The sequence below is a fragment of the Pezoporus wallicus genome, unplaced genomic scaffold (genome assembly GCF_028554395.1).
Source record: "Pezoporus wallicus isolate ANWC-B61680 ecotype Strahan unplaced genomic scaffold, APGP_CSIRO_Pwel_v1 contig_11493, whole genome shotgun sequence".
Classification (NCBI taxonomy): domain Eukaryota; kingdom Metazoa; phylum Chordata; class Aves; order Psittaciformes; family Psittacidae; genus Pezoporus; species Pezoporus wallicus.
Genome location: NW_026635895.1, coordinates 815,272 through 832,659, shown reverse-complemented (window position 1 = coordinate 832,659; position 17,388 = coordinate 815,272). Strand labels below are relative to the sequence as shown.

The following is a 17,388-nucleotide window of genomic DNA, read 5'->3' as shown; positions in this document are numbered from 1 at the left end:
ACTTTAGGAGCACCAGGAATGACTTCAGGAGCACCAGGTGGTCTCAGCATGCACCCACCAACCTGCCTGTCCCTGCAGGCAAGGTTCAGCCTCCCGAGCACCTAGAGGAGTTCGTGCTGAGTCACACAGGAGCACAAGGATATTGGGAACAGAAAGAATTTAAAAGCAAAGACATGGACTTGAATTTAGTTTCTTATTTGGCATAATGTCAGGTGGTTTCTGGGGGACATGTACATCTTTGCACATGCTAAAGCAGCATTAAACTTCACCCGTATGGCAGTGACCAGGGAGATGTTGGAAGATGTGGGGTTCAGTATGATTTCATTTGGAGCTTTTTTTTAACCTTTTAGGTTAAAGCAGTCTGAACAATAAGAACTCCTGCTGGGCCTCTCCCTCCTCCTTCTCTTCCTCCAGCCTTACTGCTGGAGTTTTCCCTGAAAACACAACTTTTTTGCAGAGTGCACTGGGTTCTAGGGCAGTTTGGGAAGATGCTGTAGCGCAAGTAATATCTAGGAGAATACACCACTGCAGCGTCCCACTTTGCATGCGGAGGATCAGTCTCCAGGGTAGGCTGGGTTCATTTAATTGTTGCTGCTTCTGTACCCAGGGATCAGAAGTAGCACCACATCCATCTATAATGCTGCAAGAATTAAATGTTATTTGCTCAGGGCTTCCTCTTGATGCCTGTTTCCAAAGCAGAAACAGTGCTTGCCTGATCCTACCCCAAACGTACTGTTGGGGACACATCATGCTCATACCGTCCCACGGCAAACCTCCAGCTGCAGTGGATGCGATGCTGAGAGACAGACCTCCATCCGCAGTGGGTATGGTACAGAGGGCCAGACCTCCGGCCGCAGTGGGTATGGTACAGAGGGCCAGACCTCCGGCCGCAGTGGGTATGGTACAGAGGGCCAGACTGGGTATGGTACAGAGGGACTCCGGCTGCAGTGGATGTATGGTGTACAGAGGGCCAGACCTCCGGCTGCAGTGGGTATGGTACAGAGGGCCAGACCTCCGGCTGCAGTGGGTATGGTACAGAGGGCCAGACCTCCGGCCGCAGTGGGTATGGTACAGAGGGCCGGACCTCCGGCTGCAGTGGATGCGGTGCTGAGGGACCGACCTCCGGCTGCAGCGGAGACAAGCGGCGGCTCTTCCCCATCTCTTGTGCCACCCCGCCCTGCGCTCCTTGCCCTACGCTTCCCTGGCTCCCGGCCCCGAGCAGCGGCCCGGCAGCACCGCGCCTGCCGGCAGCCACAGAACCACTTCCGGCCCCACCGCAACGGCCACGGTTCCCGCCGCTCCCGGGCGTGCCGTACGGCAGCGCGACAGCGGCGCGACAGGCGCGTTGCCGTAAAGCGCGGTGGCGGGCCGGCATGGGTAAGCGGCGCGGCGGGCGGGAGCTGCTGCGCGGGCTGAGCAAGAAGCAGAGGAAGCACCTGAGGGAGTTCGGGGAGGAGCACCCCTTCCATGACAAGTGAGTGCGGGGGGCTCGCTGCTCCCTTGCCGCGGGGTGCGCCGGGCAGCGGCTGCGTGCGGCTCCAGGCCCCTCCAGTCCGGCCGGGCCGGCGGCCTCTCCCCTGAGGGGAGGAGGAGAGGTGAGGGGCGTCTGCGGCCCCGCAAGGAGGAGGGGAGGCAGCGAACGTGGTGAAGTGTTCTTGTGCAGCCCGCAGCCTGCCCTGGGAAGCGGGACTCCTGCTCTGACCCTGGGGCGGTCCCTTGGCTGGCCAGAGCTCGGGCTTGCCCCCCGCTGGTACCGCATCCCGTTCTGATCTCGTAAACCAGAGCATCGTGGGGCTCGTGTGGTAAGATCTGCCTCAGCGGGATGCCTGTCTCTCAAAAAGGGCACCACGCTTCTGACCCGCCACGTAAACTTGAGAGGAATGATCTGTTCAGTGCAAGTACTATGTGATGTGGTGCTGCTGTAAAGTCTGAAAGCCTGCGAGGATGCTGCTGCCCAGTCCTGTATTCAGTTTAATACTGCATGTCTTTAGTAGTAGGGAAATAGTGCTAAGGAAAGAGTTGAGGTTAGTTCAGGCCCAGCTCGTAGTGTCTTGTCTGCAGAATCACAGTCCCCACGCTGGTTTCCCAGTGCTGTTTTCCCAGCGGTACGTGCCTGTTTTCCCACTTTGCAGATCAATACTTAAGAGCTAGAGGCAGGCTCTTGCTCTGCTTAACTTTGTTGTATGAACTACCTTTGTAGTTAGATTCCTTGGATTCCTTTTAATGGCCCATCTTCCGATTCACATCAGGGTCTGCTTTGAAACATTCCATTTCTTGATCAGTTATAATGCCTGAGCACTTAGGCTTCATGTAGAGCGTAGCATCACCTCAGAGGGTAACCTCTCAGGGTAAGTGCCAAGTCTGTTTTCTTAATTGTGTGATGCTTTGATTTTATGCTCTCTTTTACGTTTTATAAGACTCATGTAGTGCATGAATTCCTTCTCCCCCTCATCCCTTTCATCCTGTGTATAACATCCATGACAGAGTAAGGTATTTCAGTGCTTTCTCTTCAGGGTTCCGGGAAGACCAGAGGCAACTCAAGTCTGTGAACTGGTAATTGATTTTTATTTCTTCCTTACTTCAGTCTTTGTGTTGTCCAGTGAAGTGGAACAAGTGGAACACTTGGCATTTTATCTTACCAAGCTACGCAAGCTGATTAAGTTGTTCCCTTTAGAAAACCTCTGTTCAGGAGTAAAAACTGAATGTCTTTTTTGTGTGGCTCTGAATTGTTCTCTGTAGTGTGTGTAGACTCAAAACTAATACCATGAGAGGGCAGAAGCAGCAGGAAATACCACAGCTGTTCTTGGGGATTTTGCATTTTACTTAGCCACATTGGAAAGTAAATCATTCTGTGAGTTGTTTTAATTATATTAGTAACTTTAGTGTTGCATGGGTTAGGAGGTGTTTCATTCTTTATTGAACAAAGAAACGTGCTCTTTCCTCTGCCTCAGATTGCCAGTGCTTTTTTTTCGGGGTTTGGTAACCTCCTTTATCTTCAGTTTATTAAAAGACTTCAAAGTTTCAGTGTGGAAAAATTACTTATTCTGGTTCATTTGTTTCCTTAGCAATTTTGTGCATCAATATCTTATCTACTGGGTTTGCCTTTTGGGGCTGAAAGGAATTAAGAAAGGAGTAAATGGTGCTGTGGCTGTACTCCTGGTTTCACGCTAATTCTGCCTATAACCTGGTGTACTTGCTGGTCTGTGCTAGCCCAGGACAGAACTGGCCCAGGAAAGAACTGGTTTTTTGAAGGTTAGAGCTTTACAGCTGAGCCAGACCTGACCGACTCGCCAGTGAACTGTTGTCAACCAAGAGCCATGTCACCTCCTTGAAAGCCAGAAGCGTTTTCGGTGCACTCTGTCCCTAGTATGTGTGCCCTGGTTTTGTTCTGTGTGTGGTTTTCTTAGGAAAACCCAGGGCCAGTTCAGTAAATGCCTTGTCAGTGGAGAGCGATCGTACTTGCTCAGATGAGACCGAAAGAACCACATTTTGTGATGCTCTTAAATCAGCGCAGAACGAGGCTCTTCGGCCTAGAGCTACAAAGATGCTTTCAAAATCCAAATGGAGGTGCCCAGCATAACTATTTGCATAAAATGGTGATTTTTGAAAAAAATCCATCTGCATAAGGGAGGGATGGGACAGGCAAAACGTAACGCTGGAACTAGAAGTGAGGGTATTTGCCTTGTGGCTAATGGAGCGTTGCTGCTACGCTGGTGTTTTCCCTTCCAGTCTGACAGTTCTGATAAATCGAGTGCGGAAAGCGATTCAGAGACTGAAGTGGAGCAGGTCTCTGTATATCATAAGCTCCTGGCTACCCTGAAGACCTCTCCTGAGTCTGAGAGTGAGGAGGAGGAGGAGGAAGATGAAAGTGAACCAGAAGCTGAGGAAAGTGAGACAGAAATGGACAGCGAAGGGTCCCAGGAGAGCAGAGAAGCAGATGGCGGTGGAGAAGATCAGAATGATGTACCAGAGCAGGAAGAAGGTAGTTTGTCTTTTCGAATGCTTTGGTAAATGTTCTTGCAGTTAGGAAGTTTGAATAACATATGTTTTTAGCCAGGAGCCTGGTGTAGGCTGGCTTGTTGGCTGGGCGCTCTTCTGGCGTGGAGCTGCTGCTACTCCATTGCCTCTGTGTGGCTGCCGAAGGATTCAGCAGGGAGAGGGTAGCTGTGCTTATTTCCCAGCTGACAGCCTGCTGCTGCTTCCTCAGATGTTGTTTGGGCGGCAGCGCAGAGGAAATCCACATGGAGCAGCACACCAGGGGTTCTCACCCACTCGGGGGAGATGCAAGCTGTTCTCTCACACAGCATCTGCCTCGGCTGCTGCCGCCAAGAGGAGGGAAAGGTTTGCCTCATAGCAGAGGAAAAAACATGGAAATTGGAAGGAAACCTCCTCCTTTATGATGAAGTATCTTTATTCATAAAAACTGCTAAGAAATTCTGGGAGAGGGGGGAAAACTTTTTATTATTTTCAGTTTTTTGAGGTCTTTGGAAACTGAAACTTGTATTCCCTAAATAGGTTCTGTCTCTCATTTTCTCTGGAGAAACACATTGTGTATTATGTAACATTTGGCATGCTAGTCAAAAGTCATCTTTACCGTGGAATACAAAGCCTGCTTTTATTTCTTTGGATAGAGCATTGGAAGAAAAAGGAATAACTTAGCCAGGGAGAGGTTAGCTACACACAGTAACTTTTCCAGGAGGATATAACCCATTTCTCTCTCTATCCCTTCACAGCTACAGACACGGCAGAGCAGACGCCTAGCCAGCAGCAGGCTGATGGCATAGATACCTCTTGTGACCCTGGTCATGGAGTAGTTGAGGAGTTTACTGATGTGAAACATGAATCTGAATTTAGCTTGGAAACCAATTTCATGGAAGAGGAGAGTGGAGATTGCAATGCAGATAAGAGAGATGGCAGTTCTTCACAAGCTTTTTCAGAAGGTAAAACGCAGTATGTTTGTCTTTAGTGATCTGCCTCTAGAGGAGGATCTGTAAACATGTGTAAATTATCAGATGCCTAATGATACGCTATATAGCTTCTGAGTTTTTCTGCTACATTATTCATTGTGGTGCCCACGTGTGAGCTGATTCCACAGGGATTGCTTGATGCTAATGCAGATGTGTAGCTGAACCATTTGTTTCTGCAGCCCCTGTGGGCTGGGATTTTTGTGTAGTTTCTGTTACGATCAGTAAAGCTTGAAGTATCAGGAGCTAGAAATGTGCATGGAGGGTGTTGATGTGTTCTGTTGCTTTAATAGAAGTGTAAAAAGCTAGCGTAATACGAAGGGCCCTGCAAGTTTGCGCTTGACTTTGGAAGATATTCTTGGCACAGAGAGCACAGGAGATAATCACAAAGCTGACCTGTGAGGGCATCCTTCACAACTCAGTGGAGGTAGAGGTGAGTTTTCAGAAGCTTGGGGCAGCCACAGTAATTGAGACAAATGCTGAGGCTCTCTGTCAGGTTTTAAGGTGATACAGAGGAGTCCAACTGCACCAGGATCGGGAAGGCATAAGGCATCAGTGGAGCCTATGTGGTACCTTCTAAAGGCGTAGCCCGGAACCTCAGTGCTGCAGTGTGCCGATGGGTACAATCAGAGCTCCAGTGTTGGAGCCATCCCACCATGTGTGATACAAACACCTGTGTGTACACGTGGTGATCGTTCGGGGATACACCACATGTTGGCACCTGCAGAGCTTCTCTTCGTTTTTCATGCTCTCTGGTTTTAATATCAGCTGGCATAGTTTGAGAGAGAGAAATACGTCTTGTAGCATCCCTAGTGATGCTGGCTTGTCATCTTGGAGCAGCAGCTGCCATTGGATCTGGGAGGCAGCCTAGCTGATACATGAAATGTGTGGAAGCATCAAAGGGCCATGTGATAGAAAAAACAGCTCGTTCTTGTTACCATGAGAATATTACTTAGGCTGTTGGCATTGCATTTTAATGAGAACTGTAGCTCTCCAACTGCATGCTAAGTATCCTAACAGCTTTGTTCAACCTATAAATGATGCACTACTTTTCAGTGGGTTCCTGCAGCTTGGAGGTGGCTTTATAATTCATTACAGAAAATGAGTCATGTAACACAGCAGAGAGGGGACAGATTTCTCCTCTGGTCCTGAGGTCACTAGAATTCCTATAAATGCTTCACTCTGTTATCTGTACTTTATCTGACCAATGCTGCAATCCATGAAAGTCAACTCAAGAGAGAGCCTGTATTACAATTAAATGGCACCCTGTTCAGTTGTGTTTCTGGGAAGACTTTCCTAACAGTGTCATGATGAGCAACTGTCTTGACTTTGGCCTGGGTAACTTGCACATGGGCTGCTGATCTGTTGGCAGACAGTAGTGTTCTCTAGTTGGTTTGCTTTATGCAGTGAGTGCTGTTGTGCTGCAAGCAGTATACAGGGCTTGGGTTTCAAAAGAAGCTTTGCATGTGACTCTGTGCATGCCAATATCTTTGAATACAGCATGATTTTACACTTCCCTGCCCTTCCTTTCCTTTCCAGAAAGAAATGCTGATTAGATAAATCAGACTTTTGCTCACTTCTGGCATTTTTTGTCTCCCTTCCCAAAATCCACTTAATCTTTCTGTGTTTTATCACATACTGTACTCATATCACTGGCCAAAGATGCAAAGCCCTGGGCAAAACTGCTTATAAATTAAGAAGGGCAGTAAGTTCACTTGAAGTCTTTACTGTTGATAGCCTGTTTCACCTGCAAGGGATGGATGTGTCAGAGCTTAAGGCAGAAAGTTGCCACAATGTTTTCTGCTATATATTGCTTTCCTGTCCAACCTTTGTTTTGTGATTGAAAGTTCTAGTACTTCCATAAGTGCTGCCTTTTTTGTTTTTTTTTTCTTCTAAGCAATCTGTCAAATCTGTTCTCTCTGTTCTTATAAAGAGAATTTGACATCCTTTCGCTCATCTCCAAGTGCTTCAAAATAACTGGTTTTAACTGTGGTGCTGGCCAGCATGGAAACTGTTTGTCTCATTTGCAAATCGATTCTGAAACTTGCTTCTAGTATTAGCTGCATGGTTCTCAGGACATTTTTCTGTTGTTGTTGTTACAAATAGATCCATTTAAACAACACATGGACAAGGAACTCGAAGAAAAAGATGTAGAAAAAATGTCTACTCTTCCTAAAACTTCAAGTCAAAGCCAGGTAACAAGTGTTCTGTAGCCATCCAGAGCTCCTAAATCCGGGATTAAAATCGTTCTTTTTTGTACGAGTTAATTCATAATTGTTAGTATTAGCTGTTGGCATTGTAATTGTCAAGGTTTTGTCACTGTCTTGTTGCTGAAGTGTTCTCCTCTTCATTTAGTGCTGGGCAAGAGCTGAAATCTGAAATCTGCTGTTATGTAGGCATAAGGCAACAGAGCTGAGAAACATCGCTTTAGAGTTTGAGCTGTGGTCTCAAACCCCCAGTTTTAGTGCTCTTGACTCCAGGTAGGACAAGACTGGTTTCTGAGTGTTAACTGAACACTGCCAGGTTGTGCTCTGTAACTGAACTTGTGAGGTGACCATCTACAGTCTTATAAGTACCTGTGGTGCGCTTCCATGTTCTTTGGGATGACTGCATCTCCGTATGCATTGACAAGCCCATAAAGGGCAATTTAACACTTTACTTCACCCGTTATTTCCAGTATTAATAATATTAGCACCAGAAAAGCACCTCGTTGCTTGAGAGAGAATATTGGTTTTCAAACTACTCATTTTCAGACAAACCTTTGCTTCCAAACTTTTTTCACATCTGATTCTGTTTTGGAGAGTTGCCTTGCATTCTGGTCAGCCATATGCTGGGTGACAGTCCCTGGAAGATATCCAACGGTTAGTCAGTCAGAGAGAAAGCTGTGATTTGTTTAACTCTTTTTTTTTTTCTTTCATTTTTGGAATATGGAGGCCAAAAATACCAGTGCCACCTGAAGCAATGTGTGATATGTCTTTGCCTAACTTGGTGTAGCTATGTTACAGAGATAGGTAGGGACAACTTGCATGGCAGAAGGCTTAAAGTTTAATTTTCCCCTACTACACTGATAGTTTTGTTCTCAAAATCAGACAGACTCAGACTGCATATAGCAACTGAATCACGACTTCTGCATTTATTCCCTGATGGGGTTCTGGTCTCATCTTTAAACAAACTACATACCTCAGTGTGGCTCATCTGTAAGTCTGGTCAGACTCTCATCTTGCCCCTGGTGTGTGCCACTGATGTGCTGGGTGGGTTAGGCAGAAAGGTCATCCTTCCTCTTGTTCAGGTTTCTCATCTGTAAAATGAGGATGGTTGTAGACACATCACTGCAAAATACACGCAGATCTGCTGAGCTCAGGTGTCTTGTTATTTACCCTGCCAGGCTTGAAAAGAGATTGCATATTGAAAAAAAAAAAGGTTTTGATTTGTCTTATGGAAAGATAATTCCTCAAAGTTCATGAACTTGGTGAAGGTGCCAGCTGTGGTGCTGAGAGTGCATGAGTTTGGTACATCTGACTGCTTTGGTTTAGTTTGCTTGTGTTTTTTTTTTCAGTGGCCAAGGCTGGGCCAAGTGACGTTTTCTTCCACTTTGGAGAAACCCAAAGCTTTGAAAGCAGACAAAGAAGTTGATGTGAAGCAGCTTTATCTTCACAAACCTTTAGAATCCACTTGGCCAAAAGTGAATAAGCAATTTCTGTCCTCAGTGAATAAACCGAGTGATGCCTTTTTTACCCCATTACAAAGAGAGCTCTTCTGTATCATGAACACATACCGGGACTTGTTCTACCCAGAAAGAAATGCTTTAACCAATGGAGAAGAAATCCGGCATGCTTACTGCTTGCATGCCTTGAACCACGTTCTGAAGGCAAATTCCCAGGTGCTCAGCAACAATGCCAAAAAAAGAAACCAAAAGCCAGGGGCTGACAATGATGACCACAGAGATCAAGGGCTCACTAGACCTAAGGTAAGGGAGCTTCATGAATGTGATTTTCCCCCCCCGTGCCCACCCTGGCTTTCTGGTCAGGCTCTATAAACATCCTTGGGGTTTATCCAGAGCTGTTTCTCTTGCTGCTCTCTCAGGTGATCTGTTCTTGGGCATGGGGTTTTCCACATGCATTTATCGTGCCTGGAACTCACCTGCCATGGCCCTGCAAGAAGCAGTGAGCACAGGGTTGTTGGTCAGCCTGTTTCTGTGCTCAGAGCCATGAGTTTGACTTACCTCTTCCTTTGTCCCCCTGTCACTGCAGGCTGACATGTCACCTTTTCCTGCTTCTGTTTCTAAATCTCTCAGTACAGAAAGATGCCTCCGCATTAATCTTCAGTATTAGTGCAGGTAGTGTAGGCTGTCACGCAGTGTGGGATGTCCCAGGAAATTTTTTGTCCTTAGGCACTCGCCTGTGTGGAAGGATCTTTCTGTAGGTGGGAGACCTCAGGGAATCCCAGTCCCATTGTCAAGGCTGCCTGTCATAGTTGGTGGAGCGGGCCTTAAACCAGTGCTCCCTGGATTCACAGCATCCTGTATTTGGTAACCAGGTGGATTCAACAGCAGCTAGCTTGTCACTGGTGGTACCAGCTACCTGTTGAACAGGTTGGGTTGTGGTGTGGACTCCCCAGTTAGATACTTAACATTTCAGAATGCTGTGCAGAGACTCTTGCCACCCATCCAGGAGCCAGCCACTGACTGTGGCTGTGTATGGTGGGAGCTGTTACTTGCTTGGGGGTTAGGGAGAACAGGAGAACGTGCTTTGTTTTCAGTTCTGCTGTAATGGCATCCTAGGTGCAAGATGGGGAACCAGATATTGCTGCTGGCCAGTACCTGTTCTTGAGCACGCTGTGTCCTAGAGCGTGCTGCCTCCTTACTGCATGTCAGAGTCGTTCTGTTTCGATTGCTGGGGTGCCCCAGAGAGGCAGATGTAGGTTAAAACCATTACTTACCTCAGGGTTAACTGTGAGTGTATGTTTTATGGGTTATTCTGTTGTAACTTTTGATCTACACAGGTACTGATGATAGTGCCCTTCAGGGAGTGTGCTTTGAGAATTGTGCATATTTTCATCAGTCTGCTTGAAGTGAATGACAAAAGAAAAATAGATGTAAGTAATAAAAAACGCTTCAAAGGGGAGTTTGGTTCTGACCCAGAAGAGAAGCCCCCTAACCTGAAAAGACCGGAAGATTACGAAGCTGTCTTTGCTGGCAACATTGATGACCACTTCAGAATTGGTAATGATGTACTCAGCAGATGATTTTTACCTTCTAAAGAACTGAGAAGTAACAAGTTCTACCTAAATGTCTAGCTCAGGGCTGGGCATTCTGTTAAGGCTCTGTGGTATTCATGCTGGTTTTGCACTGGCAACTTGGATGTTTCTGAAAATCTGAACTTAAAAATGAAGTGGAACTCCAAAAGTAATGATTTTCACATCAAGTTCAGTATTGCTTAAAATGCAGTCATTGTTTGATTGTAGCAAGATTGCCCACACTACATTTTAAAGAGTATAACCTTGATTATGCTGCAAAGTCTTCCGTGCTGGGAAAGGAAACCAACAAATCTTTGGGGTTTAATCATCCAGTTCACAGTGTTTCTTGTAATGGATAATGATTAGAACAAACGTAAAGCTCAGTATTGAGCAAAGCGGTTTTCTACTGTGCTGCCCATGGTTTTCATGAAGGCAAAGGAGTAGCCAACAAGACTGTTGGACAAGCAGCAACTCTGAGGCTATTTCATAATATTATAATCTCATGCTGCTGGAATAACTCAGCATGCAGAGGATCAGCTAGTGCTTGCTTCCTGGAGCTGCCATGATGAGTAGGCAGTTTTTCTAACTTGGCAGATCAGAGGCTTTTGAAATTACTGTTTCTTAAGAGGTAAATTGACATCCCAAGAAATTCCATGATAGAGTGGAAGATGGCAGCAGGTCCCACTCAGTCTTTCTTCCTTCCCCCAGTGAGTATCTCTGGCTGAGAGCTTCTGACTTTCAGCAGCATAACAATTTTCCTTTCAGCCCTCTCTCGTACCAGAGTCTGCTTGATCCACTTCCTAGATGTGAAGAAACGCTTGGAGAACCTTTCAGTGCTGTTACTTGCAGAATAGTTATTCTTTCTTACTGTGCCTCACACCCTGTTACTTCTGCACAAAGATCTCATTTAAGACACATTTGTTAGGCTTTACCAAAACCAGCCTTTCACATTTTTAATCAGAAAGAAAAGATGTGCTGTTGTTAAACTGTGAGAAGTGAGATCTCTCTGGAAATTCAACCAATTTTTGGGTTTTTTGGACCATTTTTATCATTGGGTTAAAACAGATCACAGGAGAGGTCCCTGGTGCTGTCTGTGTGACAGCCTCCACCCGTGCCCATGGTAGTTGGCTTCACACGGGAGAAGCTGAAGACCTTTGACACCTTTGACACCTTTGTTGGGCAGACTGTAGTGGGTGGTTTGAACATGGGCCAGACTACCTGGATTTTTAAATCAGAAAACTGGATCCTAGCAGTGTTGCCACACAGGAAAAAAACTCCTTTGATTCCTTTGCTTTTCCTTTGTTTAGCATCAGAGGTGATGCATAAGGTACTTTGGCATGTGCACTGCAACATGGGGTATGAGAAGCAGTGCAAGGGAATCAATCACCTAGACTGGTTTGGGTTGGAAAAGACCTTAAGATCATCCAGTTCCAAACCCCTGCCACGGGCAGGGACACTTCCCACCAGACCAGGGTGCTCCAAGCCCCTGTGTCCAGCCTGGCCTTGAACACTGCCAGGGATGGGGCAGCCACAGCTTCTCTGGGCACCCTGTGCCAGCGCCTCAGCACCCTCACAGGGAAGAGCTTCTGCCTTAGATCTAACCTGAACTTGCCCTCTTTCAGTCTGAACCCATCACCCCTTGTGCTATGGCTGCAGTCCCTGATGAAGAGTCCCTCTCCAGCATCCTTGTAGCCCCCTTCAGATACTGGAAGCTGCTCTGAGGTCTCCAGGCAGCTTCTCTTCTCCAGGCTGAACAGCCCCAGTGTTCTCAGCCTGTCTCCGTATGGAGGTGCTCCAGCTTATGCTTTCAGTTGTCATAACATGAAGAAGCTTTTCCTTTGAGTTTTAGTAGCCACTCCTGTGGCCTTGTGGATAAAGACAGTTTATAGTCAAGAGGTCCACACTGAATCTTTCGTGACAGATGAAGGTAACAGTTACTCTAGTACCTAATGGCAGACGCCAAAGTTTAGGATTTAGGGAGAAAGGAGTAGTTAATCATTTGTGCCCTTTTGTATCCTTCTTTTTTCTTACCTTTCTTAACCGCTTCATCTCCCTTTATAGCAGAAAATCACAAAAAAAAAAAAAAAAAAGGTGTTTCAGATAAAAAATGTCCAGGCCATGAAAAATCTGGGGAAAAAAAGTGCTACTGAAAGAGTTTGCTGAGCTCCGTGAGAATGTGCCAGATGCTTGTTAGTTTGGGTGTGGGGTGGGTAAGCATCTTTAGGCAAAGAAGGGTTTGGAACAGATTGGCTTTGTCCAGCTCTAATCATTAGTGGGTGTTAAGGGAGAGGGAGTGTAGGGAGTTGCAGTTAGAACCTGCTGGAAGAATATGGTTGGTGATTGACCTTAACTAAGAAACTGCTGTTGGTTGTCGTTGGACAGGGATTGCCATCCTCCAGAAGAGCGTGAGGCTCTATGCACCGTTCTACTCCTCGGATATCATCATCGCCTCTCCCCTGGGAATGAGGACTGTCATTGGGGCAGACGGGGAGAAGAAGAGGGATTTTGATTTTCTGTCATCAATAGAAATTCTCGTAATCGACCAAGCAGATATTTACCTGATGCAGAACTGGGAACATGTTCTGGTGCGTTGTCCCTGTGGATTTCAGTGTTGCACTGTGTCTTGTTAGTCTGATGGGACTTAGTTTTGGCGGTGAGCAGTGTTGCTAAATTTACTGACTTGATGCCAGACATGGATGCTTGTTCTTTTTCCTCCCTCCACCGTGATATTTGCCTTGTACTAAGAATATTCTTTCTACAGATTTTGGTAGCATTCAGCACCTGTTCTCTGGAAATCTTAGTATTTGGTGCTTTAGTGGCATATTTCATCTGAGACTGTTTTTTATGGGTTTAATTATCTTGCAGAACAGTATAATGATGATTCCTTTAATCACATCTGGGAGAAAATATGCCCAGTGCCTCGGTGTGAGGATTCTGTACATCCTCATTCAGGTTCTTCCAGAAAGCAATAGGAGCTGGGGCTTGTCTCCACTCACCACATAGATACTAAGCACTAGTTATGTCCAAACTTAAACAGTGTGGAGGTGTCCCGTGAGCCTGCACGGTATCCAAGGGATGAATCCTGGAGCCTGTTTCCTGTTGGTTTGTTTCTGGTTTGTTGAGGTTTTTTCCTTTGGGTGCAGCTGCCTTCCCTGCAGCAGCAGCAATGCCAGTCTGAGGCAGCATTCAGTGAGGACAGTTCCTTCACTTGCACCCAAACTCTCCGTGGATGCGATGGGAACTGCATTTGGGGTTCTTTTAGCTCAGAAACTTTGGGCCCATTGACTTTAATACCAAACCCAAATCCATTATACTTGTCCCATAGGAGAAGGCTGGGAGCAAAAATCACTGTTACTGATGACTAAAGAGATGGTGGCTTTCAGTTCTGTGGTGGGAAATCAAGTCATTTATTCTTGCTGTAGTCGATCAGTTCCATTCAGCCATGTCTTGGGAGATCAGCGCTGGTTTATGTATTCTGTGTTGTCTGGCTCATCCCTGCCCACTTTCTCACTGCTGCTGAGGCTCTTACAGGCTGGTTGTGAGGCTGTCAGTCAGTAGCTGTGTTCCCATCTCTCTGTGCAGCACCTGATGAAGCACGTGAACCTGCTGCCTCTGGACTCCCACGGGGTAGACTTCTCCCGGGTGCGGATGCTGAACCTCAATAACTGGTGCAGGTACTACCGCCAGACACTGCTGTTCAGCGCCCTGCAGGACCCCCAGGTTAACTCTGTCTTCAACAAACACTGCTTCAATTACATGGGGCAGGTGAGTTCCCAGGGGAGCTGAATGCTTCCTTTTAAATGCTGGCCTAAGGGAGGGGAGAGGAACACAAAACCCAACGCAGGGAAAAATTCCATAACTCAGTTGCAGAAAGACTGTCTATGTGCCAGTCGTTTCTGTTACCCAAGTACTTCTGTCTCTGAATGTCCATGATGCTGCACAACAATTTCTAATGCTGGGCCAAAAGCATGAAGAATACTCTCTTGCAGGGATACTGACTTGATCCTTTCTTATTTCATCGGTAGATTTCATGTCAGAAACCAGATTCTGTTTTATTCTTAATTTGGCACACACCAGTTGTCTGGGTTTATTTATTTATTTGATTTCTTTTGCTGTGCAATGGAGGGTTTGCCTTCTTCCTTTTTCTTTTCTGCTGTTGTATAAGAAGCATAAAGCATTATTACTTTGAAAGAAACAAAGAAAGTGAGACCCTTCATTGTCCATCTCAAGTATATGGGTGTCAGGGCAGAAGTGGTGGTCCTGTATACTTAACAGGTCTGGTATGTATATATCTGGTCTGTGTATAGCAGCTTTCTAGTGTCTGAAGGGGGCTACAGGGATGCTGGGGAGGGACTCTTCATCAGGGACTGCAGCCATAGGACAAGTGGTGATGGGTTCAGACTGGAACAGGGCAAGTTCAGGTTAGATCTAAGGCAGAAGCTCTTCCCTGTGAGGGTGCTGAGGCGCTGGCACAGGGTGCCCAGAGAAGCTGTGGCTGCCCCATCCCTGGCAGTGTTCAAGGCCAGGTTGGACACAGGGGCTTGGAGCAAGCTCCTCCAGTGGAAGGTGCCCCTGCCCGTGGCTGGGGGCTGGAACTGGATGATCTTAAGGTCCTTTGCAGCCCAAACCATTCTGTGATTCTATATGGAATGTAGTTTGTACTGGAGCTCTCTTAAAGAACAGCCTGTGCACTGCTGCAGACAAGAGTGGCAAGCAGAAAGCTGGCTGGAACGTGGCTGCCTTTGAAATGCTGCTTCCCTAATCATCCATCCTGCTTCCTATCCACAGGTGGCCGTCCGCAATGTACCGCTCAGCGGCTCCATTAGCCGCGTTGTGGTCCAGCTTCCTCATGTTTTTCGGAGGCTAGAAGCTGAAAGTTTGACTTCTGTCATAGATACAAGGTACACTGTGTTCCAGACTATGTTGCTGTGCCCTAATGACTGCAATTTCAGATTTAGTTGGGCATACTGTTTCCTGCAGGGCACAGTGTGATTGCAGCATAGAAGTATGCCTTCATTAGTGTTCAGATGCAGGCAAGGTCCTGCCCAGGGAAGACTGATCTTCTCCTTGCCAAAAGCACTGGAGAATAGGGCTTAGGAGAGGAATACCAGGCTCTACCATAACTGTGTAGTACTGATAAAGCCTTTGCCTTTTATATTCTACACGTGTAGGAATCCCATGAAGTTAAAGGCAGCAAGCTATAGTCAAAATCTTCTATAGTCTCTTTTCCCATGATACTCCTGTTTGAGGTTATATCAGTATTGGAAATCTAAATGTTAACTGTGCTCATAACATGCTTGTTTTCTTATCTGAGGTTCCAGTTCTTCATCGACAAGGTGTTGCCTGAGTACCGTGACGCCATCATGTCACACACTCTCATCTACGTCCCGTCGTATTTTGACTACGTGCGTCTTCGAAACTACTTCAAGAAAGAGGAGCTGAATTTTACCCACATTTGTGAATACACCAAAAAGGCTGGTGTCTGCAGAGCGAGGCGCTTCTTCCTCAAGGGAGAGAAGCAGTTCTTATTGTTCACTGAGCGCTTCCACTTCTACAAAAGGTGAGTTGTGGGTCAAGCTTTCCTCCGAGTTTTGGATGTAGAGTCTGACCTTAATCGTAGATGGGCTGTATTGCTCTATGAAACTGGTGGATTCGTATATAATAATCTCTAAGGACTTCTTTGACTGAAGTTAAGAGCTTTTCAGTTGAAAATCTGTGCGTGTTGTCAGCAGTCCTTTGCAGAGACTCTCATACTTTGGTATGCACAGGGCTTTGTTCAGGAAGGTGCGTGCTGCCAAGTTCCACTGATGTCAGGCCAGGATCATATAGCCTACAAAATGGAATCGTTGTCCCTTTCGTTGTGTTCATCTGCGCCACAGTAATTACATAAGATTCTGGAAGAGGATATGTCATGGGTTTGATAACGCAGTACAGCAAGCTGAGGCCACCTGGAAAATTTGCTACATCCTGACTGGGGCTGGTTAGAAGTTCCTAATGGAACGTTTCTTTTTCTATCAGCAGAAAACGTTTCATGAAACTTGGTCTGATCAGGCTTCTGTGTCTTAAAATCCAAGCTAAAGAGGCTGAAATCTGCAGAAATTGGTGGTGGTCTGTACTCTGGAGGAAGTCGTTGTGCCTGGCAGTATTACATATCCACCCCTTAAATTCCACCTTTGTGTTAAGTTTAGCCTAAACAGGGTTTGTGGAGTTGAGCTCCAGCTGCTGTGCATTGAAGTTGACGGAAGAACTGATGCAGGACTGATGTTCAGCGCGCACATTTTGTAAAAATTGGTAGTAAACTTACTTTTGGTTTTTGTTTTCCTACTACAGGTATACAATAAAAGGCATCAGGAACCTCATTTTCTACGAGTTGCCAACATACTCCCACTTCTACAGTGAGATTTGCAATATGATGAAGGCCACAGGCAATGGAGGGGATGCCACATGGACCTGTACTGTGCTCTACTCCAAGTATGATGCTCAGAAGCTGGCTGCAGTGGTTGGCATAGAGCGCGCAGCTCAAATGCTACAGTCCAAGAAGAACGTGCACCTCTTTGTTACAGGAGAAAGTGAATAAGTGACATTGAATGGACCTGCATTCTACTCTTCGTGCACTTGCTGATGGTGTTTGTTAAGAAAGTGTTAAACTTCTTACTCCCTTTTATTAAATATTCTGTTGAAATTGTTCATACAGCATTTTGTGTTTCAGTCCTCTGACAACAAACGGAGGATGTCATTCCAGACAGCAGGATTTGGGGGTTATCTTCTGTATAGAAACAAGGTCAGTGTAGATCTGTTCTTCTTGTATATGGAAAAACTCCCTGGTCAACCAAGATTGATGCTGTGCTAAATGTTTTAATTTAAGAATCACTCTATTTTCAGGTGTAGCAAACTCATCTTCTTATATCAAAAACAACTTTTTCCTTTAATCTACGGGAAGAAATGTGCCCAGGTATTCAATGCAGCATATGTAAGGGAGGTGCAGGAGCAGCCTCTTCACCGCAGGCGCATTGTTGAATGAGAATTGAACTTGCTTCACACTTGAGTTGTGAGAATCCATGAGTGTGCTTGGGTTGGAGCTGTGGTTTTGTATTTTTCCGTGAGTGACCTAAATATCTCTGCCTCCTATTTACAGGAGCCCCTGTTTCACCAGAGATAAGTGTTTTCCAAAGGGAAACAAGGTTGAACT

The 17,388-nt window shown here is 46.2% G+C and overlaps 1 protein-coding gene across 2 annotated transcripts; it reads left to right on the top strand.

Moving 5' to 3' along the window:
* The first annotated feature begins 1,341 nt into the window (after positions 1-1,341).
* Positions 1,342-16,886, top strand: UTP25 (UTP25 small subunit processome component). Of its 2 annotated transcripts, XM_057398509.1 has the most exons (12): positions 1,344-1,474; positions 2,514-2,553; positions 3,730-3,982; positions 4,734-4,940; positions 7,071-7,159; positions 8,521-8,931; positions 9,966-10,185; positions 12,582-12,784; positions 13,782-13,964; positions 14,988-15,100; positions 15,514-15,759; positions 16,530-16,886. In XM_057398509.1, exons 1-12 carry the CDS (start codon positions 1,374-1,376, stop codon positions 16,774-16,776), a joined length of 2,313 nt encoding a protein of 770 aa, XP_057254492.1. In that variant the 5' UTR covers positions 1,344-1,373; the 3' UTR covers positions 16,777-16,886. The 2 variants fall into 2 exon arrangements, with proteins under 2 accessions (XP_057254493.1, XP_057254492.1); XM_057398510.1 differs by lacking the exons at positions 9,966-10,185; positions 12,582-12,784 and having other exon boundaries at positions 1,342-1,474.
* The last annotated feature ends 502 nt before the right edge of the window (positions 16,887-17,388 follow it).

Bases quoted from the DNA above. Each gene is read 5' to 3' on its own strand.
- UTP25 (XM_057398509.1), top strand. From the start codon at position 1,374: ATGGGTAAGCGGCGCGGCGGGCGGGAGCTGCTGCGCGGGCTGAGCAAG. The intron at 3,983-4,733 runs GTAGTTTGTCTT...ATCCCTTCACAG, and splicing joins TGTACCAGAGCAGGAAGAAG to CTACAGACACGGCAGAGCAG. The intron at 4,941-7,070 runs GTAAAACGCAGT...TGTTACAAATAG, and splicing joins TTCACAAGCTTTTTCAGAAG to ATCCATTTAAACAACACATG.